Source organism: Sciurus vulgaris (assembly GCF_902686455.1).
Source record: "Sciurus vulgaris genome assembly, chromosome: 17".
Lineage (NCBI taxonomy): Eukaryota > Metazoa > Chordata > Mammalia > Rodentia > Sciuridae > Sciurus > Sciurus vulgaris.
The window spans coordinates 72,438,781-72,466,444 of record NC_136478.1 but is presented as its reverse complement, the minus strand read 5'-3'; the positions used below and the strand labels follow the sequence as shown (position 1 = coordinate 72,466,444).

The 27,664-nt window shown below is 52.9% G+C and overlaps 1 protein-coding gene across 2 annotated transcripts; it reads right to left on the bottom strand.

Moving 5' to 3' along the window:
* Nucleotides 1-6,741: 6,741 nt before the first annotated feature.
* SMIM17 (small integral membrane protein 17) lies at nucleotides 6,742-13,849 on the bottom strand. Of its 2 annotated transcripts, none has more exons than XM_079117338.1 (4): nucleotides 13,784-13,849; nucleotides 10,383-10,624; nucleotides 8,732-8,808; nucleotides 6,742-6,948 (listed from the first exon to the last, which is right to left on the bottom strand). In XM_079117338.1, exons 2-4 carry the CDS (start codon nucleotides 10,549-10,551, stop codon nucleotides 6,838-6,840), a joined length of 357 nt encoding a protein of 118 aa, XP_078973464.1. In that variant the 5' UTR covers nucleotides 10,552-10,624; nucleotides 13,784-13,849; the 3' UTR covers nucleotides 6,742-6,837. The 2 variants fall into 2 exon arrangements, with proteins under 2 accessions (XP_078973464.1, XP_078973465.1); XM_079117339.1 differs by having other exon boundaries at nucleotides 10,401-10,624.
* Between the last annotated feature and the right edge of the window lie 13,815 nt (nucleotides 13,850-27,664).

Below are 27,664 nucleotides of genomic sequence, written 5' to 3'. Positions count from 1 at the left end.
GACAGCCCTTGCGAAGGGCAGGACCCTGCAACAGGGTACCACAGGCCCATGGCTCCTGGACAGCAGATGTGTGCCCCACGGTTCTGGGACCCGGAGCCTGAGGTCAGGTGCAGGGAAAGGGCCCCTTCTCCCGGTGTCCTCCTGTGGCAGAGGGGGATTCCTCTCTTACAGATCCCACTCAGGCTCCATCCTCATGGCCTTCTCTGCCCAACTCTCCAAAGCTCCAAGGCCCCACCTCCAAAAACCGTCACCTTGAAGGTGAGGGCTTCAACATAGGCATGCAGGTGACATGATCCAGTCTGTGGCACCAGGTCACAGGTCATGTTTAAGACAGGTTGTTTTCTGATTTTTCTTATTTTTATGCTTTTTTTTTTTGTTTTTTTTTTTTTTAATGTGAGGGGCCAGGGATCTTTTTGAACTTGTTTTCATACCCCAGTTCGGTGAGCCCCAGCCAGGGACGACTCCGTCCCAGGAGCACCTGGCACTGTCTGGAGCATTCTGAGTGTCTCAGCTGCAGAACGCCACTGGCATCCAGAGTGGGGAGCAGGATGCTCTGAACCTCCCACAACCCAGGGCGTGAGCACCAGGGCGAGAATCACTGACCCCAGTGGGGGGAGGCAGGTCCCGGGAGCCAGCTCTTAGTCCGCAGCCCAGGGCGAATGGCAGCTGTTGAAGTCTTTCCTTTCAGATCCAGAGAGGACCTAGAAGATCAAGGCAGCACCCGGGAGCAGGATGGAGGGGACCTTGAGTGCGGCCCCCAGGGCTCGAGCTGGGAGGTCCTTGGAAAGAGGAAGGCGAGTTTGAGGACCCACGGGAAAACCAGGAGAGCTACCTGAAGCCAGTGGCCCACAAGGGAGAGGTGCTGGGGAGGCCGTCCAGGAACGCGGAGCGCTGGGCGAGCTGCAAGAACATCAAGCCCTGCCGCCACCCAGCTGGGCATCCCCAGCGCGCCAAGGAAGGACACTGGTACTGGCAAAGGGGAGCGAGGTGGAGGCCCGGGAAGCCGTGGAGGAGCGCGGACTGCCGGAAGGCCTTCAGGTACTGTTCGGCGTTCATCCTGCACCAGAGAATCCACACTGGGGAGAAGCCGTTCCCTGCCCTGAGTGCCGCAAGGCCTTCAGCCAGGGCTCCTGCCTGGTGTCGCACTGGCGCACGCACCGGCGAGAAGCCTCACCGCTGCGGGGACTGCGGCAAGGCCTTCACGCGCATCACACACCTGACGCGGCACCGGCGCGGGCACGCGGGCGAGCGGCCCTCTGCCTGCGTGCAGGGCACCAAGGCGTTCCGCAACCGCTCGTCCCTGACTGAGCGCCAGTGCACCCACACGGGCGAGAAGCCCTTCGAGCGCTCACAGTGCGCCAGGGCCTTCCGCTTCTCCTCGACGCTCATCTGCCACCGGCAAATTCACACGGAGGAGACGCCTAGGGCTGCAGCCAGTGCGCCAAGGCCTTCACGCAGACCGCGCCCGACGCAGCACGGCGCACGCACACCGGGGAGAAGCCCTGCAGCCAGAGCGCCGCGCTGGCCGAGCACCGGCGCCTCCATACGGGTGAGAAGCCACCCGTACACCTGCGGCCGGTGCGCCGAGGCCTACACGCAGGTGTCGCATCTGACGCAGCGCCAGCGCACGCACACAGGCGAGCGGCCCTACCGGTGCCCGGCCTGCGGCAAGGCCTTCCGCCAGGGCTGTCGCCCAGGCTGCACCCACGCGCACACGCGGACGCGTGGCCCTACGCCTGCCTCGAGTGCGGCGAGGCCTTTCGCTTCTCCTCAGCCCTCACTCGACACCAGAGGACGCACCCCAACAAGAGGCCCCGCCCGTGCGTCCCGTGCGGGCACCCCTTTTCCCCGCTGCCATGCCTAACTCGACACCTGAGTACTCACCAGGAGAGGCCTGCCCTCGGCAGTGACCTAACAGACACGGGTGTGGACATGCAAGAGAGTAAGAGCTGAGGCACGTGGAGGGTCCCTTACACCTCGTGTTTACACCTCACTTCCAACCTTGGCACTGTGGGACACAGGCTGTCCCACATGTCCCCATGGTGCCCTGTGGAAGCCAAGGCTCAGAGAAGCTCAGTTACTTACAGAGGTCACACAGCAAAGAACACAGGCTGCGACTGAACCCCATGACTGCCAGAGCAGTCTTAACCACCTCGTGGCAAACTTGTGAATGTGCACAGGCAGGCAGGCCCACGGAAATGCTGGCCTTTGAATCATTCACGTTATGATCTAATAGGCATTTGTCCAATAAATTTGATTTAATAAGTGAGAGTAAGAGGTTCGGCTCCTTGGGTGAAGTCGCATATTTACTAAAGGAGCAGTCTGAAAAGGACATCTGGATCTGAGATAGGAAGTGTGCTCAGAGAAAATGTGCAGGAGGAGCCCAGAGCGGGGACGGCCTGCCAGGAGGACGTGGTCCTCCCCACACACCTGCAAGGCGGTTCCCTCTGGTCCAGAGGGTGCAGCGAGCCACATTCAACTGTCCCTCTGGTGACTCGCATCTAAGCTGGGTGCGTTCTCAGGGCCCAGAAGGGTGACAGGGGACCAGGCAGCACAGTTCCGAGCTCCCAGAGCAGGGTAGGGGGAAGCCTGTGACGTGGGAATCGTTAATGCCATCCGCCTGCCACAAGGTGAGATAAGAGTGACAATCTCCTCACTTTACAAGATCTCCTTGCACTAAAGACATTTTGTGTGGTTTATAATGTATTTTTAAAAGGAAGGTAAAAGGAAATCTTATACCTGTGTCCCCGCTATTGTTACCTTCACTATAAGAAAAGTTTGAAAATGATATAATTTATCAAAAAAAAAAAAATTTCAAGGCTTGAAAATAACCAAAACACACTTTGTTTTTAATGTGCATAATGGGGAAAGCTAAGAGCCACTGACACACAGGGAGAAATCCAGGCAGAAACAGGCTCCATGAGCACTCAGACCTGCACACAGACAAAGCTCAGGCACATCAGTACAGACACCGCCAGCTTCTGCCGTCTTGGAAGCTGGAGCCAGAACTGGGGGGCGGAGGTTGCTCTGCTATTTTTTGTTTTTAATCTGCATCCTGACATCCCCTGCACAGGTCTTGGCACACAGGAAATGTCAGGCTGAGGAATTAATAACTCCAAACCTTTGTCCAGGCCCTGTTGCCCTTCAGGGACCAACAGCTGGTCCCTCCCTGTGACCCACACATCACAGCCCAGAACCCAACACACAGTATGTTCACAAGAATTGCTTTGGGGCTGGGGATATAGCTCAGTTGGTAGAGTGCTTGCCTTGCATGCACAAGGCCCTGGGTTCAATCCCCAGCACTACCAAAAAAAAAAAAAAAAAAAGAATTGCCGAGGATCAGAATGAATAGGAATGAATAGTTGTCCATCCCCTGCACCAGAACCTGAGCCATCCAGGGTCAGGGACAACACATACTCTCTTCCCTATGCCCCATACAGCCCAGTGCTGTCCTGGTGAGGCCCTGATGAGATGCCAGATAAACAGGAGCATCTCCTCAGTACCAGCACAGGAGCCAGCAGGGTGAAGAACCATATAGTCTGGTGCTTCCCTCCCACCCAAACTTTGTCCAGTCCAGGCCTGAGCACACAGTAGGTCCTCAAGAAATGCCCAAAGTCCTAATGAATAACTGTGCACCCCCAGCACCAGCCCTAGAGCCATTAAGGGTCAGGGATCACACAGTGGGCTCCTTCCTCCCTGTGCCAGATACATCACCCAGCCTAGAACTCAACACACAGTAGGTGCTCTGGAAATGTCGGGTGGATGGATGAATGCATGAAGTAGAACCCTAGTTTACAGTTATGGGCAAAATCAGGTCCCACAAGACAGTGGGTGAACCTTCAGCCAGCAGCTGGACCTTCAGCGACCACCACCAGGCTGAGGGCGGGGGCGGGGCTGTGGAATCCTTTCCAGGAGCAGCCTAGTGGGCCCAGGGCGCCTCTCCCCTTGAGCAGGCGTTGGGCTGTGTCAGCAGGCTGGGGGTTTCCACCCAGAGTCCCTGGGCAGCAGGCGCTTCTTGGGCACTGCCTGCCTCAGTGTTGACTGACCCACTGGCGGTGAGCTCCTGGCCCTGCAGGGGAGCAAGAGTCTGCCCTGAATCCCTCCTGCTGTTTAGGGTCTGCCGAGTCTCTGCGGCTGTAGAAGGACTGTGGAGGGAGCCAGCCTCAGGCCTCCAAAGGAATCATTCTAAAAAGTACTTCCGAGCTTGAGAATCTCGAGGATTGGCAGAGAAGTTGATGAGGGAAGGGAATCCGTGTGTGCTGATTGAGGGCAGGATGCCAAGGCACCTGGGGGCAGTGTGCAGCAATTCACAACCCCAAGCCGCCGCTCCCTCCTCAGTCTGTCAGTCCCAGAGGCCGCCACGGGCCAGGGATGGGCATCCCGCACTTCCCTGTGACCTCGGCCTTGTGGAATTCCTGGCATCCCCTGCGGATGCTCCCCAGATGCCACATCCTGATGCCACTCTGGGTCCACGACCAGTCCCTCGCGAAGCCACCTGGGGCCGCTAACCAGGGAACCGCGCTAAAGTGGGGTTTGGGGCTAAAGTTGCCCCAAGCCGTGAGACCAGCACAGGAGGCACGCAGGGGGGCGTGCTGCCCAGGGGCTGGAGCCTGTCCGCGGGGAGACCTCCAGGAGGGCCACGAGACCTGAGGTGAGACCAGCTCCCAGGAACAGGCGCTGTGCGCATGTGAGAAGCAGCTGGGAGGCAGGTTTGGCAGGGAGGAGGCCACAGAGAGGGAGCAGGGAGGCTGGCAGGAGCAGGACAGGAGACTGGTGTGAGGATTGCGGCCACAGGGGCTACCAGGGAGAGTGCGGGGATGAAATCGTGCCTAACGCTGGCATCTGGCTGTGGTGCCCAAGGACCACTGGGCGTGGGCAGATGCTCCCGCACCCAGCCCAGGACCAGCACGTCTGCTGCGGCTTCCTTGCGGTCCTGAGTCTCCACATCCACAGCCTCCACCGACACCCAGCACTGTGGCAGCCCACGGAGCGCCCAGAGGAAAGAAGATACACACGCACGCGTGCACCATGCACACTACTCACACCACATGCAGCACACACATCACACACACACACACACACACACACGATTTTTAAAAGAGCAGAATGATAATAGTAACCAGCATTAGATGAGGATTAAGACAAGGGCTGAGTTGAAGACAAGCCTTCATATTTGATAGAAGACTCAGGGTCAGGTTTTAACTGACATTTATTGAGTGCCTACTGTATGCCTGGAACTGTGCTTGATGTATTACATTATTGCCCATTTAGCTAAGACAGCAGTGCTGGACTTATTTGCATTGATTTCACAGCTATTGAATACATAAAGCCAATATTATAAAAATATATTGATAAACAATGGTACTAACAGATTTTCCCACAATCTTATTAGTCTCTGACAGATGCAGTAGGCCAGATCAAGTAACATGTGGATCTGAACAACACGCCTGACAGCGCCTGGTCAGTCAGCAGACACTGGGAGTTCCGATCCCACAGACACAGGACACGTGTCCATCCTAAATGTTCCTGACACGACAAAAATTGGACATGTCCTAGGCTACAATAACAGCTTTTTACAGTGTCTTGAAAGCACATATATTATAGGCCACACTCTCTGTTCACAGTGCAGTAAAACCAGAAACCAAACTATTTTAAGCAAAACATTAGCCAAATCACTGAGTTTCAAAGTGCTCTCTAGGAACACTAGGGGGAAAAAACCTACATAAACATGAACATGAATCATCAAACTTTGAGATGCGGCCAAGGCTATATCCAGACGAACATTTATATTGTTAAATATTCTATTATTGCAAGAATAAAGAGAATATAGATTAAGTATTCAACTTAAAAGTTGAGATGAGGAATAAAAACAATAAAAATAAACACAATATATTTAAAAATGAATTGCAAGTGAGAAATAATGGATATAAATAAATAATACTGATCCTTTGAAAAACAGTAATCAGCCTGTTAAAACTTTGACAAATCAATTACAAGTAAACCACAGAAGTTGAAAGGAAAATGGGGATAGAACACCACAAAGAGAAAGTTTCTGTGTAATTATAAAATAGGATGCATAATTAAGGTAGCTCTCTGAAAAAGTCTATGGAATGAAAAACCCTGTAGGGGATAAAAGGCCACTGAGATCATCCAAAGGAAGCCAAGACGCAGAAGCTCTGAATAAAGGGACATCACAGGGGCACAGAGAAAGCCGCCCAGGAGCGAGCTGACATCTCCCTCCATGGCTCAGGGACCTGCCCCCTCTACTGGTGGATTCTTCTCAACTGTCAAGAGCTTGAGACTTCTCAAACTGGAGAAGGTATTCAAAAGCACAAAAAAGAGCGACACGGACTCAGGTCTTCCTGTGATGCAAGCTCGCCATGATGCTGGAACTTCATAAAGATAGCACCAATCTCACTTGTGAACAAGAGCCCCACGTAAAACACAGACACAGAACTTAGTGTGGAAAGACTGGTGCACACAGCCCTAAGAATGTACAGACCTGTGGTGTCAGGAAGTCACCAGAGTCCCCAGACCTAAGCTGTTTTCACCTTCTCTGAAGTTAGCAGGAGTCTTCTGATTGGTGACATTTTGCAATTAATTACCATTTCTCAGTGGTATACAAACTAAAATGTGTTTTACAATCAATGAAGTCTCAATTTCAATGAAATACAGCAATGCAAAACCTCATACCAAAAAGTTTTTTTTTTTTTTAATCATATCAATGGATGTTTGAAGGCATTTGATGATATTTAATACTCATTCCTGATTTTTAGCCTGGACACTTCCTTAAAATGACACAGGGTATCTAACTTAAAACAATAACCACTGTTACAGCTAAATGTGAAACATCATGGGCATCCCTGTCAAAACCAGGAACAGAAACAGCACACACACCACCAGGACTATGGTCGTTTGCTGTGGAGCTTTTGACCACTCCACAAAGCCCTGAAACAGAAGAGAACAAGTGTGAACACCAGAGAGGAAGGGGCCACCACCTTCACTTGCAGGAAAATAGATTATTTGATTGGAAAAGAAACGGTGCATCAATGGAGAAGCTGTTTGAAATTAAAACTGTACAGCAGAGTGACTAGATATAAGAAAAATATACAAAAATAACACACCTATGCTCCATAGGAGGAAATTTCAGAATAATAGATGAAAATTTCAAAATGTCATTGGTATAGAAAATCTTACAGGTTTAAAACACCACTTATACTCTGTTTAGTTATTGTTGTTCATCTCTTATGCTGTCTGACTTATAAACCATACTTTATCATAATTATGCACATTCAGAAAAAAGCACAGCACATACAGGATTTGTACCCTTCAAGCACCACTGGGGGGCCTTAGGCATGCCCCCTTGGACGTGGGAGACCTCTGAGGAATCCTCAGAGGTGAATCCTGCATGAAGTGTCTCCTAGAACCAGAACATCTCCAGCACCCCGCGTCCCCGGGTTCCCTCTCACCCTCTTCTTCCCCACCTTAGACGTAACCATTGTCCTGCTTTCTAGTGTTGTGGATGCGTGTTGTGGATGCGTTCACCTGCCACAGCAACCTTCCCCAGGGAAAGTTTATGGGCACTAGCATTTCTTTTTTCTCTTAACCTCAGACACTTGGATAGAATTTGCAAGTGTTGCACCTGCTTGTGTTTATAGAGAACCTGTCCATGCAGAAAGCTCAGCTGGGTCAGAACCAGGACCTTCAATGAACCTTGAATTGATGCATAAGTGAAAGACCTCACAGAGGCCTCTTCAAACAGCATGTCTAAATTGACCTTGTGTTCCTTCCAAGCCTGCTCCTTGATCTCCACAATGCTCTGAATGCGTCCTCCCAAATGACCACAGTGGTCTACAAGACCCTGTGTCATCCACCCCGTTGTTCCATGGTCTCACCTGCTATGGCCCTCCACTCCTCTCCAGCCTCATGACCCCTGTGCTACTTGCCTCTCAAGTGTGTGGGGGTAGGTGGGTTGGAGAGATGGATGGATGGTATGTAGTTAAAAGGGTAGATGAGAATGCATGTAGCAACTGGATGCATGGGTGGACGAGATGGGAACATAAGTGAGTAGGGCATTAAGGACAGGTAGATGAGTGAGTGAGCATATGAATGATTAGTGGGTGCTCAATGGGGAGGTGGAGGAGTGGATGGGCAGTGGATGGACTGATGAATAGAGAGGTAGAAGGCAAGCAGGAGGGAGAGTGGATGCACAGATAAGTGAACAGATAGGTGTGGTGGTCGAATGGACCGATGGTTGTAATAGGGATATGGACGAGTAGGTGGATATAGCAGTGGGCAGATGGATGAATTGTTGGTGGATGTTTTAGAGGTGGGTGGATGGATGGATAGATGGATGGGTGGATGGGTGGATGGATGAATGGGTGGGTAGGTGGATGGGTGGATGGATGAATGGAAGGATGGATGAATAGGTAAATGGATGGATGGATGGATGGATGCATGGATGGATGGATGGATGGATGGATGGATGGATGGATGGATGCATGGATGGATGGGTTTATGAGTACAGGGATGGAGGGCATGTGTGGATGAAGTTACATATATATCACTTTGTGTCTGACCACCATAAGAATGTGTGCTTTGTCCCACAAGACACTTCTTGGAAATTCCATGGGGCATGGAAATTCCAGGTTGAAGAAGTAAGCATGACAGCCCACTGAGATCTTCAGGGTGAGATATTTGTGGGAAAGAAGAGAAGACCCCTTCCACCTACCTGGGAGTCCTCTGACTCATCATCTTCCTCCACTGAGCTCCAGTCCTGGGAAAGTCCAGTCTCTTGAGAAGACAAGTCTGGATGGGGGCAGGAGTAGAGAATAAAGGAGCCACGAGTGAGAGTGCCCAGGCCACCTGAGGTGGATCCCTCTCACTCTGCTACTGGAATCTTATCCTTCTCTGCTGACCTCCTGCCACCTGCACTGGCCGGAGTAGTTCAGGTAGACAGGATATGAGCATTCTGACCCTACAACCACTGGTCTTATACTGGCTCACCTGATGTGTTCTTCCCCCTGAGCCTCTGTTCCTTCACCTGTCTAGCAGGTAAGAGTTGCTTCTCTATGGGCCTGCATCGAAAACTGAGTGAGAGAGCAGAATGAAAAGACAGGGGATCATGTAGGATGACCGGTCCATGAAAACAGCCTCCTGGAGAAATCTTCCCCCAGGGCACCTCAGTGTCCGCATCCCTAAGCTGAATAGTCCTGGGAAGACTGGCCCACCAGGGCCCAAGCCTCCTCCTCCCTGGCACACCTAACCTCCATTTGGTCCCTGCCGGACAGTGCAGCCCCTCTGCAGTGGGCTGTCTTTCAGATGACCCCATCTTAGCCAATGGCAAGCTGTCCTGCTGTTTTGGTCAAAAGCTCAAGGGCCACCCTTGGTCTCTCTCTTCTCCTTCCTTCCCCACAACTCCAGCAGGGGCCAATCCTCCCTCTCAGACGTGGGCCGCGTCTCCACTCCTCTCCTCTCCCTCGTGGCTCCCACACTCAGGCAGGCTTCTCACCCTGGGCACCGCCACATGTGGCTGTGTAATTCTTGGTGGCCAGGGTCCCAGCTGAGTGAGCCCCATGGGTCTAGCAGAATAGGATGGACTTCTACCCATGAGATGGCAGCAGATGTCCCCCAAGAAAGCCAGGGGAGGGGTCATTTAAAATCCAGCCCAGCTGAGAACCCTGAGTCAGAGGAACCTTTCTAGAATGGGGACGAAGTCATCCTCTCCTGACCTGCAGCGCTTCCACATCTTCGGTCATACAGAAAGTCTTGCATGGACAGCAAGGTGCCTGCTGTGGCCTGCCTGGTCTCCCCTCTCCTGCCTCTGGGTGGGTGGCAGTGGGTTGCTGTGGCTGCCCACAGTGCTGCCCCAGCTCCTGCAATGACGGACTCAAGCTGCTTTCCATGGACCATCCCATTGGTCATCTGTGAGGCTTGGCACCACCACACAGACCTCCCTCTGGTTTCCTAACTGGTCACTCTGGTCTCCCCCAGAATCTAAGCCCTGGTCAGCCCTCTCACTGGATCTGCACCCCTACACAGTGCCTGGCATACAGCAGGTGCTTGTGGGAAATCTGTGCCCCCAGTTGTCCCGGCTTGTGGCCTCTCCCTATGTTAGCCCCTGGCAGCGCCCTGCTTTGCTGATTCTGGGCTTGACCTTGTGGCTCATCCTGGCCAACGGCAGAGGAGTAGCGACGGGGTTTCCAGCGCAGCGCAGAGCACTACCTCTCCTGCTGCTCTGAGCGGCCGTGTGCGCCGGGAAGGATGGCTGGGGACACGTGGCCCATCCCACCCGGCTAGCCAGCCAGCAGCAGCTAGGAGTGAGGGTGCCTCTCCCCAGCGCGGCCAACGCTCCTGCCCACCTCCCACAGACACTCCCTCACCTCTCCCATCACTCTCACCGCCGGAGGCCCCGACCTCCACCGCCGCCCAGTCCTTGGCGATGGTGGGCTGGGGGGACTTCTCCCAGGCCCTGCTCTCCCAAGGCAGCAGCGCCGAGGCCCTCTCGGGCTCCAGCAGCCCCTGCGTCTGCTCAGGCCTGAGGCTCTGCATCTCCCCAGGAGGACGTGGAGCTTCTGGGGCCGGCTTCTCCTCCCGTCCCGGCACAGGATTCGAGACCTGAGGACTGACAGACGTTGGGCCATTCAGTGCGCAGTCAGGAAGTACAGGTGGGGCCGGGCCCCGCGCCGCCATGCCATCCACGCCCCAGCGGGAAGAGAGAGGCCAGGGCAGCAGCACACAGTGCCAGGGGCATGGCGGAGCATGCTTGGAGGGACCGAGGGGCGGCAGGGAGGATCCACACCCTGAGCACAGTCGCAGGTCTTTAGAAGACAGTCCCCCTGGGGCCCCTGCCTGGCTCATGGTTTGTCCCCAGGGTCCGTGTGTGGGAGACATGGCCAGCATGGTGATGGTAAGAGGCGGGGCCTAGCGGGAGGCCTCAGGTCACCAACACCGACCTCGAGGGGCAGCATGAGGCACTCCAGCCACCCCGGGCAGTCTCCAGGGCAAGCCCGCCCTGGAGCCTCTCTGGCTGCCTGTCTGCTGGTGTGGCCTCTCCCACCAGGTGCTGTGGGCGTCACACAGTAAGGTGGTCCCCGCCAGGGCAGACCAGTCATGCGCTTTCCATTTTCCAAAACTGTGGGGTGAATAAACCGCTTTTCTTTGTAAGCACCCTGTCTCGGCATTCTCGATGGCCAAGGAAAATGGACAAGCGTGATGCGCTGTCACCAGGAGAAGGACCCCGGCCCTCCCAGCAGCCTGCGGCCCCAACTTTCTCCTTTGTCATCACAGAACAACCAATTTGCCAGGTAGGGGTTTGAAGTCTGTCATCAAAGAGACGGTTTCAATATTCTCATTCTATATGCCATTAACCTGCATCAACAACTAAGACATTTTTAAAAAAGAAAATCATGTAAATTTTATGAAAAACTGGAGATTTGATGATACCAAGGAACTGTCGCTAATTTTGCTGAACGTGATGCGGACAGCATGATTGACACGTGAGGCATGGTGCACCTTGTTTCCATGGAGATGCTCTTGCGTATGCAGGGGTGAATTGGTGTGAGGGCTGAGATTTGCTCTGACGCTCATGCAAAGACGGGAAGACCAACACCACAGGTCTCACTGACGTGTGGAGGCAGAAGAGGGTTCCAGGGCCAGCGGGTGGGGCAGGAGGGAGGTCCACTCACCACGCACTTGTTGCTGACCTGGGACAGGTCACGCCCACCCTGCAGGCTTCGGTTTTCACCAGTGTGAAGTAGGAGGGTAAAACTATGGCCACTGACTCAGAGGCGCTGAGCTTCCTACCCAGACAGAGGCGATCTCTGCACAGACTCTGGAGGATGCAGGAACCCTGCCTGTCCTTCAAGGCTGAGTGTGAGCACCACCTCCGTGGGACCCCATAAATATTTGCCACCCATGGGTGTCCAGCGGACATGCCTTCTCCAGCCATTTCTCAGCCAGAACTTTGCACCAGAGCCCTGCAGAGTGCTGGACACTGAAGACACGCCTGAGGCCCTCAATAGCTCCGTCCTCCTGAAGGACAGCAGACAGGGTCAAACCCAGCAGACGCTGTGGAGAGCCGGCAGTCAGAACCTGCCTGTAAGGGTCCGAACCAAATGCACGCAGGGTCTGGCGGTAACACAAGTGCAATAGGTGTGCCAGCAGTGACAGGGGCTCCTGTCCCTCCTTCAGGCCACTCTTCTGAAGATGGAGGTGAAATGCAGGCCTGAACAAATGCTGTCACTGCAAGGCAGGCAAACACTGATGTGTGGCATGGAGAGGGACATCAGGAGTCGGGGGATCGTGGCAAAGAGAGCCATGCCCAGCTGGAAGAAGCTGCCCTGGGAAACCCAGCAGATCTGGGGCGGGGCTTCCCACCTTCTGGCTTCTCAAGAGAGGGCCAGAAGCCCGTTTTAATAGAAGATGCCTTCTTCTGCATTCTACCTTACTTTTGTGGTGCAGGGGACTGGCCCCAGGGGCACTCTGCCTCTGAGCCGCGCCCATAGCCCTTTTCACTTTTTACTTTGAGAAAGTCTCACTAAGTTGCAGAGGTCGGCCTTGGACCTGCCATCCTCAGCCTCAGCTTCCCTAGTTGCTGGGACTACAGGTGGGCCCCGCTGTGCCCCACCTCCTCTGCATTTTAGACAGTACCTTGACTATTTCAGGTGTTTAAGAAGAAGATACTCATGAGCCACACAGCACAGGTATGAAGCTGAGCTAGCTCTGGGTGGCCATTTGCAACCTCAGTGAGGGCTGCCGTGTAAGTGCCAGACCAGGAAGGCTGAGGCTGTCACCATGGACTTTCCTCAAGAAAAAGAAAAAAAAAAAGGAAATTATACATATATGCCTTGAGGGAAAAGAGCGCGAGGGAACGCCATCTCCCAGGAAGTGCCGTTTTAATATGAAACATGGCTAATCATGGGAGGAGGCCCAGGAAGAGGAGAACCGCAGGTAGGAGGGGTGACACCCAGAGAAGACGGGTCAAGGTCAGAAGAAACTGGCTGGCAGTGGATGGGGTGGGGAGCAGAGGGAGGCGCGCAGGGACCCACATCCCATAGCCTCAATGCTCTCGGGTCCTCGGCTGAGGCGCAAAGCAAACCCACGACAACACTAGTAATACCAATGCTGGCGACCACGTTTGCCGGAGCGCTCTGGGTGCAGATCCTGCCCAGCGCCCAACGCTGGCGCATTCTCCCTCTCGGGTACTGGTACGGTTCCACTGCACGGACGGGAGGGCCCTCCATCTAGCACACGGCTCAGGAGAGTTGGGGCGGGGATCCTGCGCCTGTGAGACTTCACAGCCGTGCTCCTGGCCATTGCAGAGTGGCACACACGTGCCGAGACCGACAGCGCACACACGCGGGCGTGCTTGCAGATGGAGAGGGCCAAGCACAGAGACGCTGGGACCCCGAGACACAAGCGCGCACGTGCGCACACCGCGGGGGCGCTCAGACTCCCGAATGCACGCTCGGTGCTGGGTCCCTTCTCCCCTCTTGCGGGGAGGCTGAAATTCACGTGCAATCCACAGGCGGGTGGGCAAACCCGGGTTAGCAGAGAAAGGGACCCCACCTGGACAGAAGCCGCCAGCCCCCTCCCACTGGATGGCCTGAGACCCTCCCTCTCCAGATCCCATCCCTGGAGCCGCTGGGCCCCTCTCCCCCGCCCCACACGCATACACACTCTCGCACGGTCACACCCGCGCACGCCTCCCTGGATCACTGCCCACGCCCCCCGCCCGTTCTCCCTCCCCTTTCCCGCCGGTGGGGTCCCTCTAAGGACTCACCCTCCCCAACCAGACCCTGTCCGGGCACTGCAGAGCCGGCGCTGCGCGGACTGCGGCTGCGCAGATGCGGAGGCTGCGGTGGGAGGTGGGAGGTGGGAGGTGGGAGGTGGGAGGTAGGGGAGAGGGGAGGGAAAGCGACCTCCTCCCGCCCCTAACCCCAGGAGCCTGCACCTGGAAGGACGTGGAGGAGGATGGGGACGACGAGGACCCTGTGCCCGCTGTGTGGTCGTGGGAGGGGGAGGTACTGTGCAGGCCCTGAGGGTCCTGCCAAAATGGATGAGCCGTCCATCCCCAGCTGATGGGCACGTAGGTTATGTCGTGTTCCCTGCTGCAGTCGCCACTAAGGCCAAAAGCTTTGCACACGCTCCTTTGTGGTTTTCTACTTTACACAGTGGGAGGGCGCCCAGAAAACATGACCAGCCTGCCTGGGGTCAGGGACTGGTTTTGCCACTTGCCACTAGAATGTCCTGGGGATATTAACACTTCCGTGCCTCAGTTTAGCATTCTGTAAAGTGGGGGAAATTATGATCACCATCCCCCAAGACTACTGTGGAGGTAAAAATATGAGTGCCGCACGCACGGTTCTCCCAAAAGGGCTGCTACTGTTACTTCCACCACCATCGCTACCAGACTTCCACAATGCAGTGACCACGGCCCAGCGGCTCTCAGGGAAGCTACATTGCATTTCTTAACGTTTAACATAGGTGTGGTGGGGAGCGGGCAGAGCAGTTTTGCTTGGAAATCTTATTTTCATTTCCAGGATTACTAACAACATGAAGCGAATCAAGCCGTGTGTTGACCAGGTTTACTTTTTCTCCTGAGTCACCTGTTGGTCTCCTTGTCGGCTTATGCAGTGGCTTCAGTCCATCTTTCTACACTCTAGATATTAACCCTTTGCCTGTCAGTCTATCTGTGGTGAATACTGACCCTCACCCTGTTCCTTATCTTCTCATTGTATCTACACATTGCTGGAAGTTTAGAATTTTGAAAAAAAAAATCCAATTTGCCTTTTGCTTTTATGGTATTATTTAAAATGTCCTTCTTCCCCCTGATCTTACAAACACACTTTTTTTGTGTGATATCATACCTTACTGTCTTGTATATGCTTAGTTACTTGAACCTTCTGGAAATCTGCTGAATGGTGTGAAGTAAGGATTTTCTTTTCTTTACCAAATGGATAGATGCTTGAATTTCATTGGTACTCTAGAAAGCCATCAAAACCATTGTCATCTGTACAACAGATATTGCCAGCAAAGGCCTCTTTCATACATTATGCCACTTAATTCCAACGGCCCCAAGTGGTAGGTATCATTGTCCCCATTTTACGGAGAAGGAACAGGGCACAAAGGAATTGAGTAATTTGTCCAGAGGACACAGAGTAAGAAAGTGGAGGACTGAGGTCGAATTTCTCAAGTTTCCATACATGTCACAAGGTTGCCTGAGAATATTTCTTTGGAGGGGTCTTTGCGGGTGGGTTTCTAGCTCTTCCCAGGGTGGTCCGGAGTGTGAAGAGGGAGAGATGAGTTACAGGGATGCTTCCTCAGCCCTCAGCACTTCCTTTGCTGACATGGAAGGCAAAGGCCAGGGAGCTGTCCAGCCTTGCCCTGGCCAGGGAGGCTGCATGCCCAGGGAGCCTGAGGGTCCCCCTGGGCCTCCAGAACACAGATCCAGGTGCACACGAGCATGTGACTCTGGGCAGTGTGTTAATTGGGTCTCGGCTTCCTCACCTGCAAAATGGAGACAGTGATAGTTCCTACCTGAAATGTTATCATGAGTGTCATGAGTTAGTGACTGCACCTCACATATATTGAGTGCTCGTGACCAACATCCCTAGTATTATTGCAGTCACTGAACACCAGGTCCTCGGCAAGGGGGTTCCGGGTTTGATCCTTATACTCCTTACAATAAAGTCGCAGAGGAAAGAATGCTACTGAGTGACATCCTAGGGTATCGTTGCTTTCAAGGAAGAGAAGTGAAGAGTGCAGTCTGGAACCCCACTCCACTCCTTCAGCACTTCTCAAGCCTGTCTTCATGAGCCTCCTTGTCCCCTGCCTCCTGGACACCACCTTCATGACCACCCCGATTCCCACAACGTCTGAGGTACCACTGACCTCATACTTTTATTTTAAATGTCCCTCTGAGGCCTGGGGGATTCGAACCGCGGCCTTTGCGTACGCTAGGTGAGCGCTCTCTAAAACGAGCTATTTCTTCAGCTCCATCATACTTTTATTTTAAATGAACTCATTTCCTGAGACCTTTTTAGAGCTGCCTTTAAGAGGAAATGTCCTTACAGCAGTCCTCTACATGGAAAGGCAATCAATCTCGTGTGTCAAAACCTGAAATGGAAATAAAATCCAGATCGGAAAGCCATGGCTGGAGCCCCTGCTCCAGGCAGTAGACGGAGCTAGCCGTGGGTCCCTGTCCTCCAGCCCCTCTGCAGCATGCTGCATCTTCACCCCCGCCACGGCCTCATGTCAGCTCGAGGGCTGGCATGAAGCTGGCATGCCCCTGGGCCTCTCCACTTGCTGATTTGTTCCTGTCACTTCACTGTAGAAAGTCGCTGCTGCCAGTATGCCAATATAAGGACGCCCGTGAGTCGTGCCAGGGAATCATCAGATCCAGGGGTGGTCTTGGGGACCTCAACACGACCCTCAAGGCCTGGACCATGACTCTGCAGGACAAGAGTGCTGTTGACACCTTTTGGGGCTCTGTGACTAGCTGGGAAGACAGATTAATGCAGACTGGAAACTCATTCACTCACTCATTCATTTGTTCATTCAACAGGTATTAAAAAACTGGCAGATGCTGTTCTGGGTGACCAAGAAAGCCAATGTCTATGCCCAGTGGAACCTTCATTCCGATGAGGGAAGCAGACAACAGACAAGGGAGGGCATGAGTGTAAAACAAAATGCAGTTTGTGCTAAGTTCCACGTGATGCATGAAAGAGGTCGATGCATGAAAGAGGTCCACGCGATGCATGAAAAAGGCCCTTTTAGGAGAGATGACATTTTGACCTGAGACCTGAAGGCAGGGAGGAGCCAGTTAGGCACGAATCCATGGCAGAGAACATCAGTTTCAAAAAAACGAACGAGGCCAGGGTAGACAGAAGTCAGGCAAGGGAGGGGGATGGGATGCAGGTTCAGAGGGGAGGCCAGGGTCCTGTAAGCATAGGAAGGCCTTTGCATTTGGCAGTGGATGCACCGGGAAGCAACAGCAGTGTACAAGGAGTGGAGTGATAACCCTGACTTGCATTTTGAAAAGCCAACTGGACCTGCCGTGGGGAGTGGGGATTGCTGGAAAGAGTTAGGAGACACCTACAATGAATGAGGTGGCCAGCAGTCCAGTAGCAGTGGGGGTGAGAGCCGAGGGCAGATGCTGGATGCAGTCTACAGGCGGAGCTGAGAGGACCACCTGGTGGATGCGTGTGCAGCGTGAGAGGAAGGGAGGAACCAAGAAAGGCAAGTGAGCTCCCTGCGGTTCACCCAGGAGGGTCAAGGGTTTTGCAGGGGAAATTATGAGTTCCCTTTTGGGCGTGTTGCGTGTTGGGATACCTGCGCCTCTAGGCGTAGCCCAGGAAGGCCTGAATGACGCGAACGCGCTACAAGCGGCTCCTGAGGACAATACGTCTTGCACAGGCGGTGGCGGAATACGCCCGCGACTGTCCGCGGTGCTGAAGGAGCGGACTCGTGGGGCTGTCCGCGGTGCTGAACGTCGTGGCGTGCGCTGTCTGCGGTGCTGAATCCCCGCCTGCTCTGGCTGGAGAGGACGCCCCGCCCCCACACACTTCCGCCTGGGAAAAGCCCTGCTGTTGCCTGGAAACAGCTCTCTGGGAAACTTGCCGAGCGTGGGATGAAAGCGACTGAGGAGAAAAGCTGCACAGTCCTTTTCAAGAGGCAGTTTTGGCCCTTAGGAGAGTAGGGCCTGGCTACAAGTTCATTCAAATTGTTAACACGAGATCTCCAAAACAGCCATGGGGGCGGGAGAGGGGGATTTGCCAAACATCAAGTGAGGAAAAGATGTGTCCAGGTTTCAGGGGAAGCAGGAAAGGGGCGGAGTGGGCTTTGTGCACACGTGATTGGCAAGGCACTAGCTTTCACGTTGCAAGGTGGGGTCACAAGAGGAACAGGATTGGCAATTTGTAGAAATGCAGCATGACTAGATTTTATTAGAAAATTTTTAAATCACTAGCTTTGGGTGGCAGCTTTTGAAATGATGAGATGTGCAATTTCAAAATTCCTCAAAAGTCCACATTTTTAAATAGAGCCAACGATGCACATTGTAAGCTGTGCTTGTTATTTTAGCATCACTTTAGCTGGCGAATAGACATTCCCACCACCCTTTGCTATGATTAGTCTTGAATTATGTGGGTTCCAAATTGTGCAGCTCTTCAAGAATGAGTTCCTGGCACAAAATCCACCCACACATTGCTTGAATGAATGAACAAGTTTGTTCTTTACAAAAATATCATCACTGGGAAGTTTACAGCTTCCCACATCATTCAAAAGACAAGAATTCACAAAGCACCACTATGTGCTGGTGAATTCAGGGAGTACCCAGATCTGGCTCCAAGCCACTTTAATACCCGCTCGTGCCATATCTCATCCAGTGGAATGGCTACCCCAACCCTCAAAAGAAACTGGGGCTCATCACATTATATATTTTTGCTTGCTTATTGCCTGCCTTACCTTCTAGAATTTAGACTCTGTGGTTTAAGCACTATGTTTTTAATTCTCCCTGAGCATCCAGCACCTGCAACCCTTCTTAGCACATCTCTGATGCTCCACAGATGTTGCTTTGAAGGGCTGAACAAATGAAAGGTGACCATTGGGATGTATGTAATCCAAATGTCTTAATCTTGGTAAATCACTAAACTAAAAAGAAAATGACCCCGACCAGACCCATTGGTTGGCTGGACACACAGCTCATGATCTGGCCATTGAGACATACAGGATCATGGAAGCCCTGGTGAACAAGACTCTGCCCTGAGATGGCTTCACAGGCAGGATCTCTGGTCCACCCCTCTGTCCATTTGCTATGGCTCAGAAGGCAGTGTCCTGGGGCACCCAGTAGGGAATCCTTTAGTGTGTGTCATCCCACAGGAAAAGGGTCTGCTTCATCGTGAAACAACTTCAGGGGATCAACCACCCTGTGTGGACACATCTCCTTCAGGGGCCATTCTCAAACTGGCTGACATCTATGTTATTTCCAAAGAGCAGTCATTTGGGGCCCTTAGATCCCCAGGAGGGGCCCAAATTCACATTGTAAGCAGCGTGTCCAGGATTTAGCGAGGGCAATCTGTCCCCAAGGACTTCTTGTTCCACCTACACTGAAGGAGGAGAAAAGGATGAGCACATTGGGCAACTTGGGAGCCTGTGCTGAAGCCACAGGGCAGTGAGCTGCCACGCTGGCTGGAGAGAGGTGTCCTCCAACCCAGCCCAGACTCTCCTGCACACCTACTCAGAAAGGTCAGGGTTAGCCAGACGTGGTGGTGCTCACCTGTAATCTCAGCAACTCAGGAAGCTGAGGCGGGAGGAACTTGCTGAGGCAAGTTCAAGGCCAGCCTGGGCAAGTTAGCAAGACTCTCTCAAAATAAAAATTTAACAAGGGGCTGGGGTGAGGCTGATAGAACGCTTGCCTAGCAAGCCATGTGCCAGGCCCTGCCTTCCATCCCGGCAGAGGGGAATGGTGGGATCGGCATCCCCAAGAGTACCGTTATGAGCCAAGTCACACAGGTAGCTTTGTGTTTCCCAAGACCCCACTAATCTGGTAATGCTGTTACCCTACTTTCACAGAACAAAACAAATCTTTGCAGATCTATAGATCCAGAAAGGTCTCCAAGACACATCTTGTGGGAGAAGGCAAGTTATAGAACTGCAGATGTAATCTGATGTCATTTGTCAGAAAACCCATCAGCACGTAAAATCTAGTTAGATATTTTCTATGGGTGCCCAGAAATGTATGTAAAAACTTGCCAAACCAAAAACACATACTTTAAAAGGAAAAAACTCATAACATCTCCAAGTTCACCAACATTACATGTGTCTTCACAATTAAAAATAAAAGGGTAATTTCATCAAATGTTTGCATGTCCAGGGGGCTTGCGACACCCTCAGGTCTCAGCATGGCAGGCTCAGGGCTAACTCACCTCACGAAGAGTCCAACCTTCAGGAAGTGCTCATGCTTTGTTCTTTGGAGACCAGGACTAGACAGGGTGGCTCTGTTACTTCAGGTTGAACTCGGGATGCGACCTAGATTCTCCTCCTGACGATGGCATGCCTTGAGGAGACAGCTGTTTCCACAGTGCTCACGGCTTACACGGTGCATGTTTGACTCTCACAAAGAAGAAGGAAGGCAATCCAAACACATGGGAAACTGTCAGGCATTTCAAAGTGAGAGACCCTGAAATGGTAGAAACCTGATAGCATTAAGGAAATTAACTTAGTCATCACTACTGGCCCAACGTCAGTGCAGGCTCACAGTAAGCCGCTGACGCGCCTGGCGCTGCCACATGAGATGGACAACACTCCCGGGCCGCTCCACAACCAAGACTGCTACGTTCCCACTCTCAGGAGAGCCATCACACCTGTCCCGCGGGGCACACAGGGACGCAGTCATGAAGCCAGACCACTCCCCACCTGCACAACCAACCCCAGCAGCGGCCACCCACCAGACAGACGGATGAAGGGTGGGCAGCCGGAAATCTCCTTAAAATGCACTTTTGACAAGGAAAGTGCATTTGCTTAACTCTCAAGAAGTAAAATAATAATTTTGAAGATAGTGGGAGAAATGAAGCCTGCCCTCCCAGAGGCAAGAAGGAAAGGGCACTCTCCCCCTAATTCCCAATGCCTGCACACACCGTGCGGCCATATTACCCATGGGGGCAGGATGGCAGAGTCAGGATTCAAACCAGAGATTGGGAGCTCTGACATCTGCCCTGGCTCGCCTTCTGCTCCACAGGGCAGACACCTCCCCTTCCCGGTCTCACCCCCAGACCTGAGCTCCCCAGGGAGCAGAACTTGGTGATGACAGTGTTATGCTCCCCTTCACCCCGGGTCTCTGCAGAAGCCCTCTTCTCCCAGACAGGTCCCTGCTCCATTCATGGGCTGCCAACCTGCATTTGCTCTGCCTTTTCCTGAGAAGCATGCTTGCTATGGAAATCTGGAAATCTGGATCATGCCTCCAGTGGATCTGGACCACCAGTAGGAGGAAAACTGTCCTGCCATTGATTATTGATTCTCGTTTGCTGGCCCACTAGGATCAATTGTGGGGCTTGTCTGTGTGTGCACACATGCTGCATGCATCCCACGTCTCATGGGGGATTCAAAAGAAACTGATCCTCAGACTGGTACAGTGGTGCGTGCCTGCAATCCCAGAAACTCAGGAGGCTGAGGTGGATGGCAAGTTCAAAGCCAGCCTCAGCAACTGAGGGAGACTCTGACTCAAAATAAAAACAGAATGAATTTGGGATGTAGCTCAGTCAGAGAGCACTCCGGGCTCAAGCCCCAGAACCACAAAAGAGAGAGAGAGGGAAAGAGGAGGAACAGAGGAAGAGGAAAGAAACGAATTCTCATAATCCAATTCCCAGGGGCTTTGGAAGAGAAGATGGGGACAACTTGCTTTTTTGTCATTTATCTGATCCTTTTGAGTTTTGTATCAAATCAGGTCTTAACTGAATGATAAAGAAAGTGGAAAATTAGGTACACTTTAAAAAGGATTGGGGCAAAATGAATGAACACCTGTAGCCAGGAAACCTGGGCGAGTACATTGGATTTGTGTGCAAGTGATATATTGTGACTTGAAAATTCTTTCTAAAATCAAAGTGACATACCCACATGCGTCTTGAGAATCTAGATCATTCCGAGTGGTGAATACATGGGAGGCGAGTCATTCTCTACGCCATCCTGAACTCTTAAAATACCTCACTCCTACCTTTTTTGATTTTTTATTGTGGCAAAACACACCCAGCACTTTTCAAGTGCACAGCTCGGGATGCTGGTCCTTCGCACTGTTGTACGACCAACCTGCCACGCGTCCCGGGATGCTCTGCACCCACCAAGCACTGACTCCCCACGCTGTCCCCCCATGCCCAGGGACCCGCCACCCCACTTGTCTCTGAGTCCAATGCCTCTGGGCACCTCAGGTAGGGGTAGCCGCAGTTTTGCCATCTGTGACTGGTTTATTTCACTTAGCACGATGTCCAAGGTCCACCCTTGCTGTGGCAGGGGTCAGGATTTCCTTCATTTTAAGGCTGACCAACATTCTGTGTGCCCACTCACCCGTCAATGGACACTTGGGTTGCTTATAGTTTTTACCTATTGTAAATAATGTTGCTATGAACAAAAGTGGACTCATATTTGGGACCCTGCTTTCCATTGTTTTGGGTATACATTCACAGGTTCAATTGCTGGGTCGTATTGTAATTCTTCTTTAAATTTTCTGAGGAATCACTATTCTGATAGGAATATATAATGGCTGTACTGCTTTATATCTCCACTAGTAGCACACCAGAGTTCAATTTCTCCCCAACTTCACCAACACTTATTTTTTTTTTATTTTTTGTAGTTTTAGATGGACGGCATGCCTTTGATTGCTTTTAATGCGGTGCTAAGGATAGAACCCAGTACCTCACACGTGCTAGGCAAGTGTTCTGCCCCTGAGCTTCTGCCCAGCCCCCAATACTTATTTTGTTACAGATGTTGGTATCTTAATAGTAGCCATCCTGGGGGTGCGAGGTGTCTCACTGTCATTTTGGCTTGCTATTCCCTAATGATTAATGACGCTAAGCATCTTTTCATGTGCTTACTGACCACTTGTGCATCTTCTTTGGAGAAATGTGTATCCAAGACCTGTGTCTGGTTTTGAATTGCATTGTTTGCTTTTGCTGTTGAGTGCTAGCAGTTCTTTATATATTCTGGATACTAATCCCTTATCAGAGGTATGATTTGCAAACTTCATCATTTCCTTTTAAAAGACATGAGTAAAGTCCTAGTTTCAGGTAAGTTAGAATAAGAATGCTGTGCTCTCTCCCCCACTAGATGCAGCCCTGAAATCTAAGCAGAGCATTTTTCCAGAGGAGGAAACAGGGATTCATAGAGGTGGGTGACTGCCCAGGGTCGTGTCCTTAAGTGTGTGGCCTGGCTGGTGTGTGACCCAGGTCTCTCTTGCTTCACAGACCAGCTTTTTCCTGTTACTAGCTCCCCCTTTCTTCAGTAAGAATATCGAATTTTAAATAATATACTTTCACTAATGACACTCTGAATTTTTGTTTCAGTACTTCTGTTTCTTACCCTCCAAAAACATTATTTTTCCTGACTTAAAAAGAATGATAGATGTTTAAGCCAAACACAACGGCAAACCTTATTTGGGACCCATTTCTAACTAACCTTTAAAATGCATCATTTAGACAACTGGGGGAAACTGACTGGGACCATTAGGTGGTATTTTGAATGACTGTTCATTTTGTTGGGTGTGATACTCATATAGTGGCTAAGTTTCTTTTTTTTTTTTTTTTTTTTTTTTTACGTTCTCTTCTGTTGGAGACTCACACTGAAATATTGATGGAGGAAATGACAAGGTAGCTGGGACTGGGGTTAAATAAACCAGCAGAGAAGGGGCAGGGTTAAATGCGACCAGACTGATACACTGAACTACTGAAATTGGGTTATGGACACACGGGGTCAATTATAACATTCTTAGTGCTACAGCATGTGCTTGAAGACTTCCACACTGAGATGATTTAAAACGTAATTTTATTGCAAAACATTCAAACAACACTGAATTTAAAATACATAAGGTAAAAGTCCCTGTAACCTCATGTCTTCTTTTTATCAAATTTTATATACTCTTCCTGACTTTTTATGCTTAAACTGACGGGGCAGACAACCAAGGTGTCTCAAGTTTTCTACCCCGCACTGGACACGTGCCTCCTTGCACTGTGGATTTTCAGCTCTTCCCACCAAAAGGCAGAGTGACTGTCTCCAGCTTGAGAGGAGATGCTCTCGCGACTTGCTTTGGCCAGTGAAATTCGATGTGAATGCAGGCATGCTTGGAGCAAGCCAAAGCCTCGAGAAGCCTGCTTCCTCCTGCCTCTCTCCTCTCTCCTCCTGCTCCTCTAACCCCCGCTCCCTCCCAGCATGCACTGGCTCCAGCTCACTTGCTGGAGGGTCAGAGGCCATGGAGAAGAGGTGAGTCACCCAGTCCAGGATATTCAAGAGCAGCCCGCCCACAGCTGACCTGCAGCAACCACAGCTGCACAAGTGAGGTCAGTTGAGACCCCCCAGTGGAGTCCAGCACAGAAGGCCACTTGAAGAATCACACTGCTAACATTTGGAGCAGTTGCCACAGAGCAGATAGCGAGTGGAGGAAGGTGGCTAATTTACTGAACTGCTCCACGCACGTTGGTGAGCGGCTGCTGGGTGAAGGCCCCTGAAGCCCCTCACTTTTCAAAACACATGAAGGAGTGTGCACAGTACTGTCACTGAGAGTGTTTCCCTGTCACACTCTTCGTCTTCCCCTGCCACTTCTCTTCCAGGGGCTCCCTGAGCTACTTGGCCAGTCTCCCAGGGACGCACGCCTGGGTGTGGCCGGCTTTCCTCTCTTCCAAGCACTGCTTCTGTGAACAGGGGCAGGTGCAGAATGCTGCTCTCCAGGTGCAGACAGCGGTCTTCCCTTTGCCTACGGTCTCTGCTCTAGTGTCCCTCTCTCAGGCCCACCTCCCTGGCTGCAGAGGGCAAGGCCACACCTACTTCGTCTCGTTTCCTCACTCTGACCGTGCTCAGAAATTAGGGGTGGGGACTCTCCCCCTCTGCAACAGCCCCTGGACACAGCTGATCTGCTGAACCAATGGCTCGCTGCCCGCCCCTGGAGCTTCTGGCCTCTCAGGCGTCTGGGCATTCATCCACAAGGCATCCACGCTCTTCTTTGCACGGCCTCTGCCTCACCACCAGCAGGGAGAGGAGAAGCAGCTCAGGCCCTTCCTGACCCAGAGCTCTCCTCCCACTTCACTAATGGCCTCTCATGTTATGACACTGAATCAGCTCCACACTGCCCCTCCCACAGGTCCACTTCCTCTGCCTCCACCTTTCGGTAAGACAGGCGATCCCTATGAGCAAACGCCCACCTTCCCTGAGGGAGGGCATCTCTTCCCAGGCCCGCACACTGCCTTCTGCCTGTCCCCTGCCCACCAAGACTGTTCTGCTCAGATCCCAACAGAGACCAAAGCACAACCACATGCCACTCCACCTTGCTGAGGCCCTTCCCAGAGGTATCCTCCGAAGCCACCTCTGGCTGCAGGTGAGTGCCACGCTCCGTGGGACCTGCATGGGGTACGTGCTCAATAAATGACCCTCATAGTAAGAGTCACGTGCCTGAGAGGGCACATCTGATGGCTTTGTGACCTGGACCCGCTCTTCTCCCCTGAGCGCTGGGGTGCGCAGGTCTTGCGCGAGTGGGTGCAGCCTGGGACGGTGGGTGGCTGCCCAGGGGCACTGGGCAGGAGCTGTGGGCTCCAAGCACCCTGAAGGACAGTGGCCTCAAGCACTGTTCAGTATCGGGGGCTGCGGAGGACGCAGCACCCAGGCTGCATTGTCAGTGGGCCACTGGCCATGCCTTGGTTACCCTGCTGGGGACCTGGGCATGAGCCCTTCCCCAAGGCCCCTCCCCAGCTGGCAGGCCTTGCCTGCCTCGGTTTCCCCCGAGGTGTGTCTGGGAACCCAAGTCCTCGCAGTGGTTCCATGCCAGCAGGGTCAGCGGCCAGCCTTCTGGGGACACCGTCACTGGCTGGTCTGGGGCTTTGATGCCACCGTGTGGGGTCCAGGGCTGGGGCTGGGGCCCAGCTGCAGGTGCTGTCACCCCTTTGTAGATGAAGAAACTGAAGCATGAAAAGAAAAAGTCAGGCAGTGGTGGGCGAGAGGCCCAGGTGGGAACAGCGCCTGCCTCCTGCCGCCCTCCGGCACCCGCACCGCTGACCACGGAGAGGGCGAGGGGAGCAGGACGCACCCAGCCCAAGCTCTCCTCATTCTCCAGATGAGGATCCGAGGCACCAGGAGACACACGCGCCATGCTGGGGTCGCGAGGCCGAGCTGGAGCCACTTCCTCCAGGCTCCGCACCACCACACACCCGTGGGTGGCCCCGCAACATCTCGTGCACGTGCCACCGAGGGACAGCAGCTGTGGTGATGGCCCCCGTGGCTCCCCCTCCACGAGGGGCTGGGCATCCTGTTGGCAGCAGCAGTGTGGCATGCCAGCCACACAGGACACGCAGGAAGCAGAACTCCTGCACTGTGGCCCTGCACTGCCTCGGGTCAACAGCAGAGGACAGAGGTGGCAGGGGCCTCCAAGCACACGTGCCGCCAGACCCACTCGCACGCGCAATCGGCAGCAGGACCAGCCCTCCAGTTCTTGCTGACCGAGACGCGACGAGATGACCCAGCGGTCTTCTCTGAGCACGGCTGTGTCCCCTACTGCAGTGAGGGTGGGAGTGACCCCACCCACATCAAGGGCACAGTGGTGTCACTCCAGTCAGGTGTCGACAGCACCCTCGCCGTAGTTATTTTGGGAATGAGGAAAGGGCTGCCTCTGAGCTACCCGGCACAAGCCATCTCTGATCGCAGAGATCCGTTCCTGGTGAATCTGACAGAAGGACGCTTAGGATTTCCCCCCAGTGACTGGAAGAAGTCTTCCCTCTCCATCTGGATGTGACAGAACATGTGCAGCCCAGGGAGCTGCTGCGGGCAGCAAGAGCCCCAGGGAGTCGGGTGAGGGATGGAGCCAGCTCACACAGTAGAGCCAGAGCAATGGCTTCAATACCGAGTGCCTGGATCAAGCCCACCCTGACACTCGATCAACTTCCAGACAGTTGAAAAACCGTCCAGCTTGCTCATACATGACAGAATGGCACTTTTTCCTACTTGTCATACAAAGTGTACTTGCTGATACAAAAGTGATTTTTAAATGAATCATTTATTCTCCACATACCCCAGTGCTGAAGAGTGCAGAACATTAGCAGTTCCAGGACAGTAAGAACCAGTTGTATCAAATGACAACATTTAAAAAGGCAGCCTAAGAGGCCCCAGAGAAGGCACAGGGGCAGCAGCCTCCATGTGCAGGCAAAGCTTCAGGTCAGCCTGGGAAGCTCACTGGAAGGTGCTGACAGACCTGGGCCCCTCGCATTGGTGCTGGAATCACATGAAGATCACATGGAATCTCCTCTCTGGGAGGAGAGGCCCTGAGGGCAGGGCCCTCGAGACTGCAGCTGGTGCCCTGGCAGGGAGCACGTGGCCGATACACAGAAGGCGTCTGTGAAGAACGGCCTCGCCAGACGCCAGACCTGGCAGCTCGGCTTCCCAGCTCTCCTCGGCACATAGACCACCCGCCAGAGGGCTTTTCCTTACAGCAGCAGGACGGGCCAGGCAGGTGCCTTCATGTAGAGCTGCTGAAGGAACCACAGGAACAGTCTGCGCTGGAGTGCGGGTCTCACCAAACCCCACGAGGAGCCGAACCCGGTGCAGCCCGGGTTCCCTCCCTCCTACTCTCCCCTCCGTCTCCAAGGTGACTTTGATACAAGGACTGGCGTTCGTCTTTGACACCTGAAAGATCACTTTAAATGGCCTAGTCTCCCTTAATCGAAAGTTTTATTGTTAAAAATTCTAACAGACCTAACTTTGGCATTCAAAGCAAGTCCTGTTATTTGCTAACTACAAAAAAAAAAATCCTTCCCCCTCACCACCAACTGGCAAACTCCCACCACAGGTGGTATCTTCCAGAGTCCCACAGACAGGCTGGCCTGGTATGGGAAGGACCAAGCCCTGCCTCCCTCCTGACCCACAGGAAGGCCAGGACCATGGACCCGGGCACACAAGGAAGGGAGAGACGGCCGGCTCA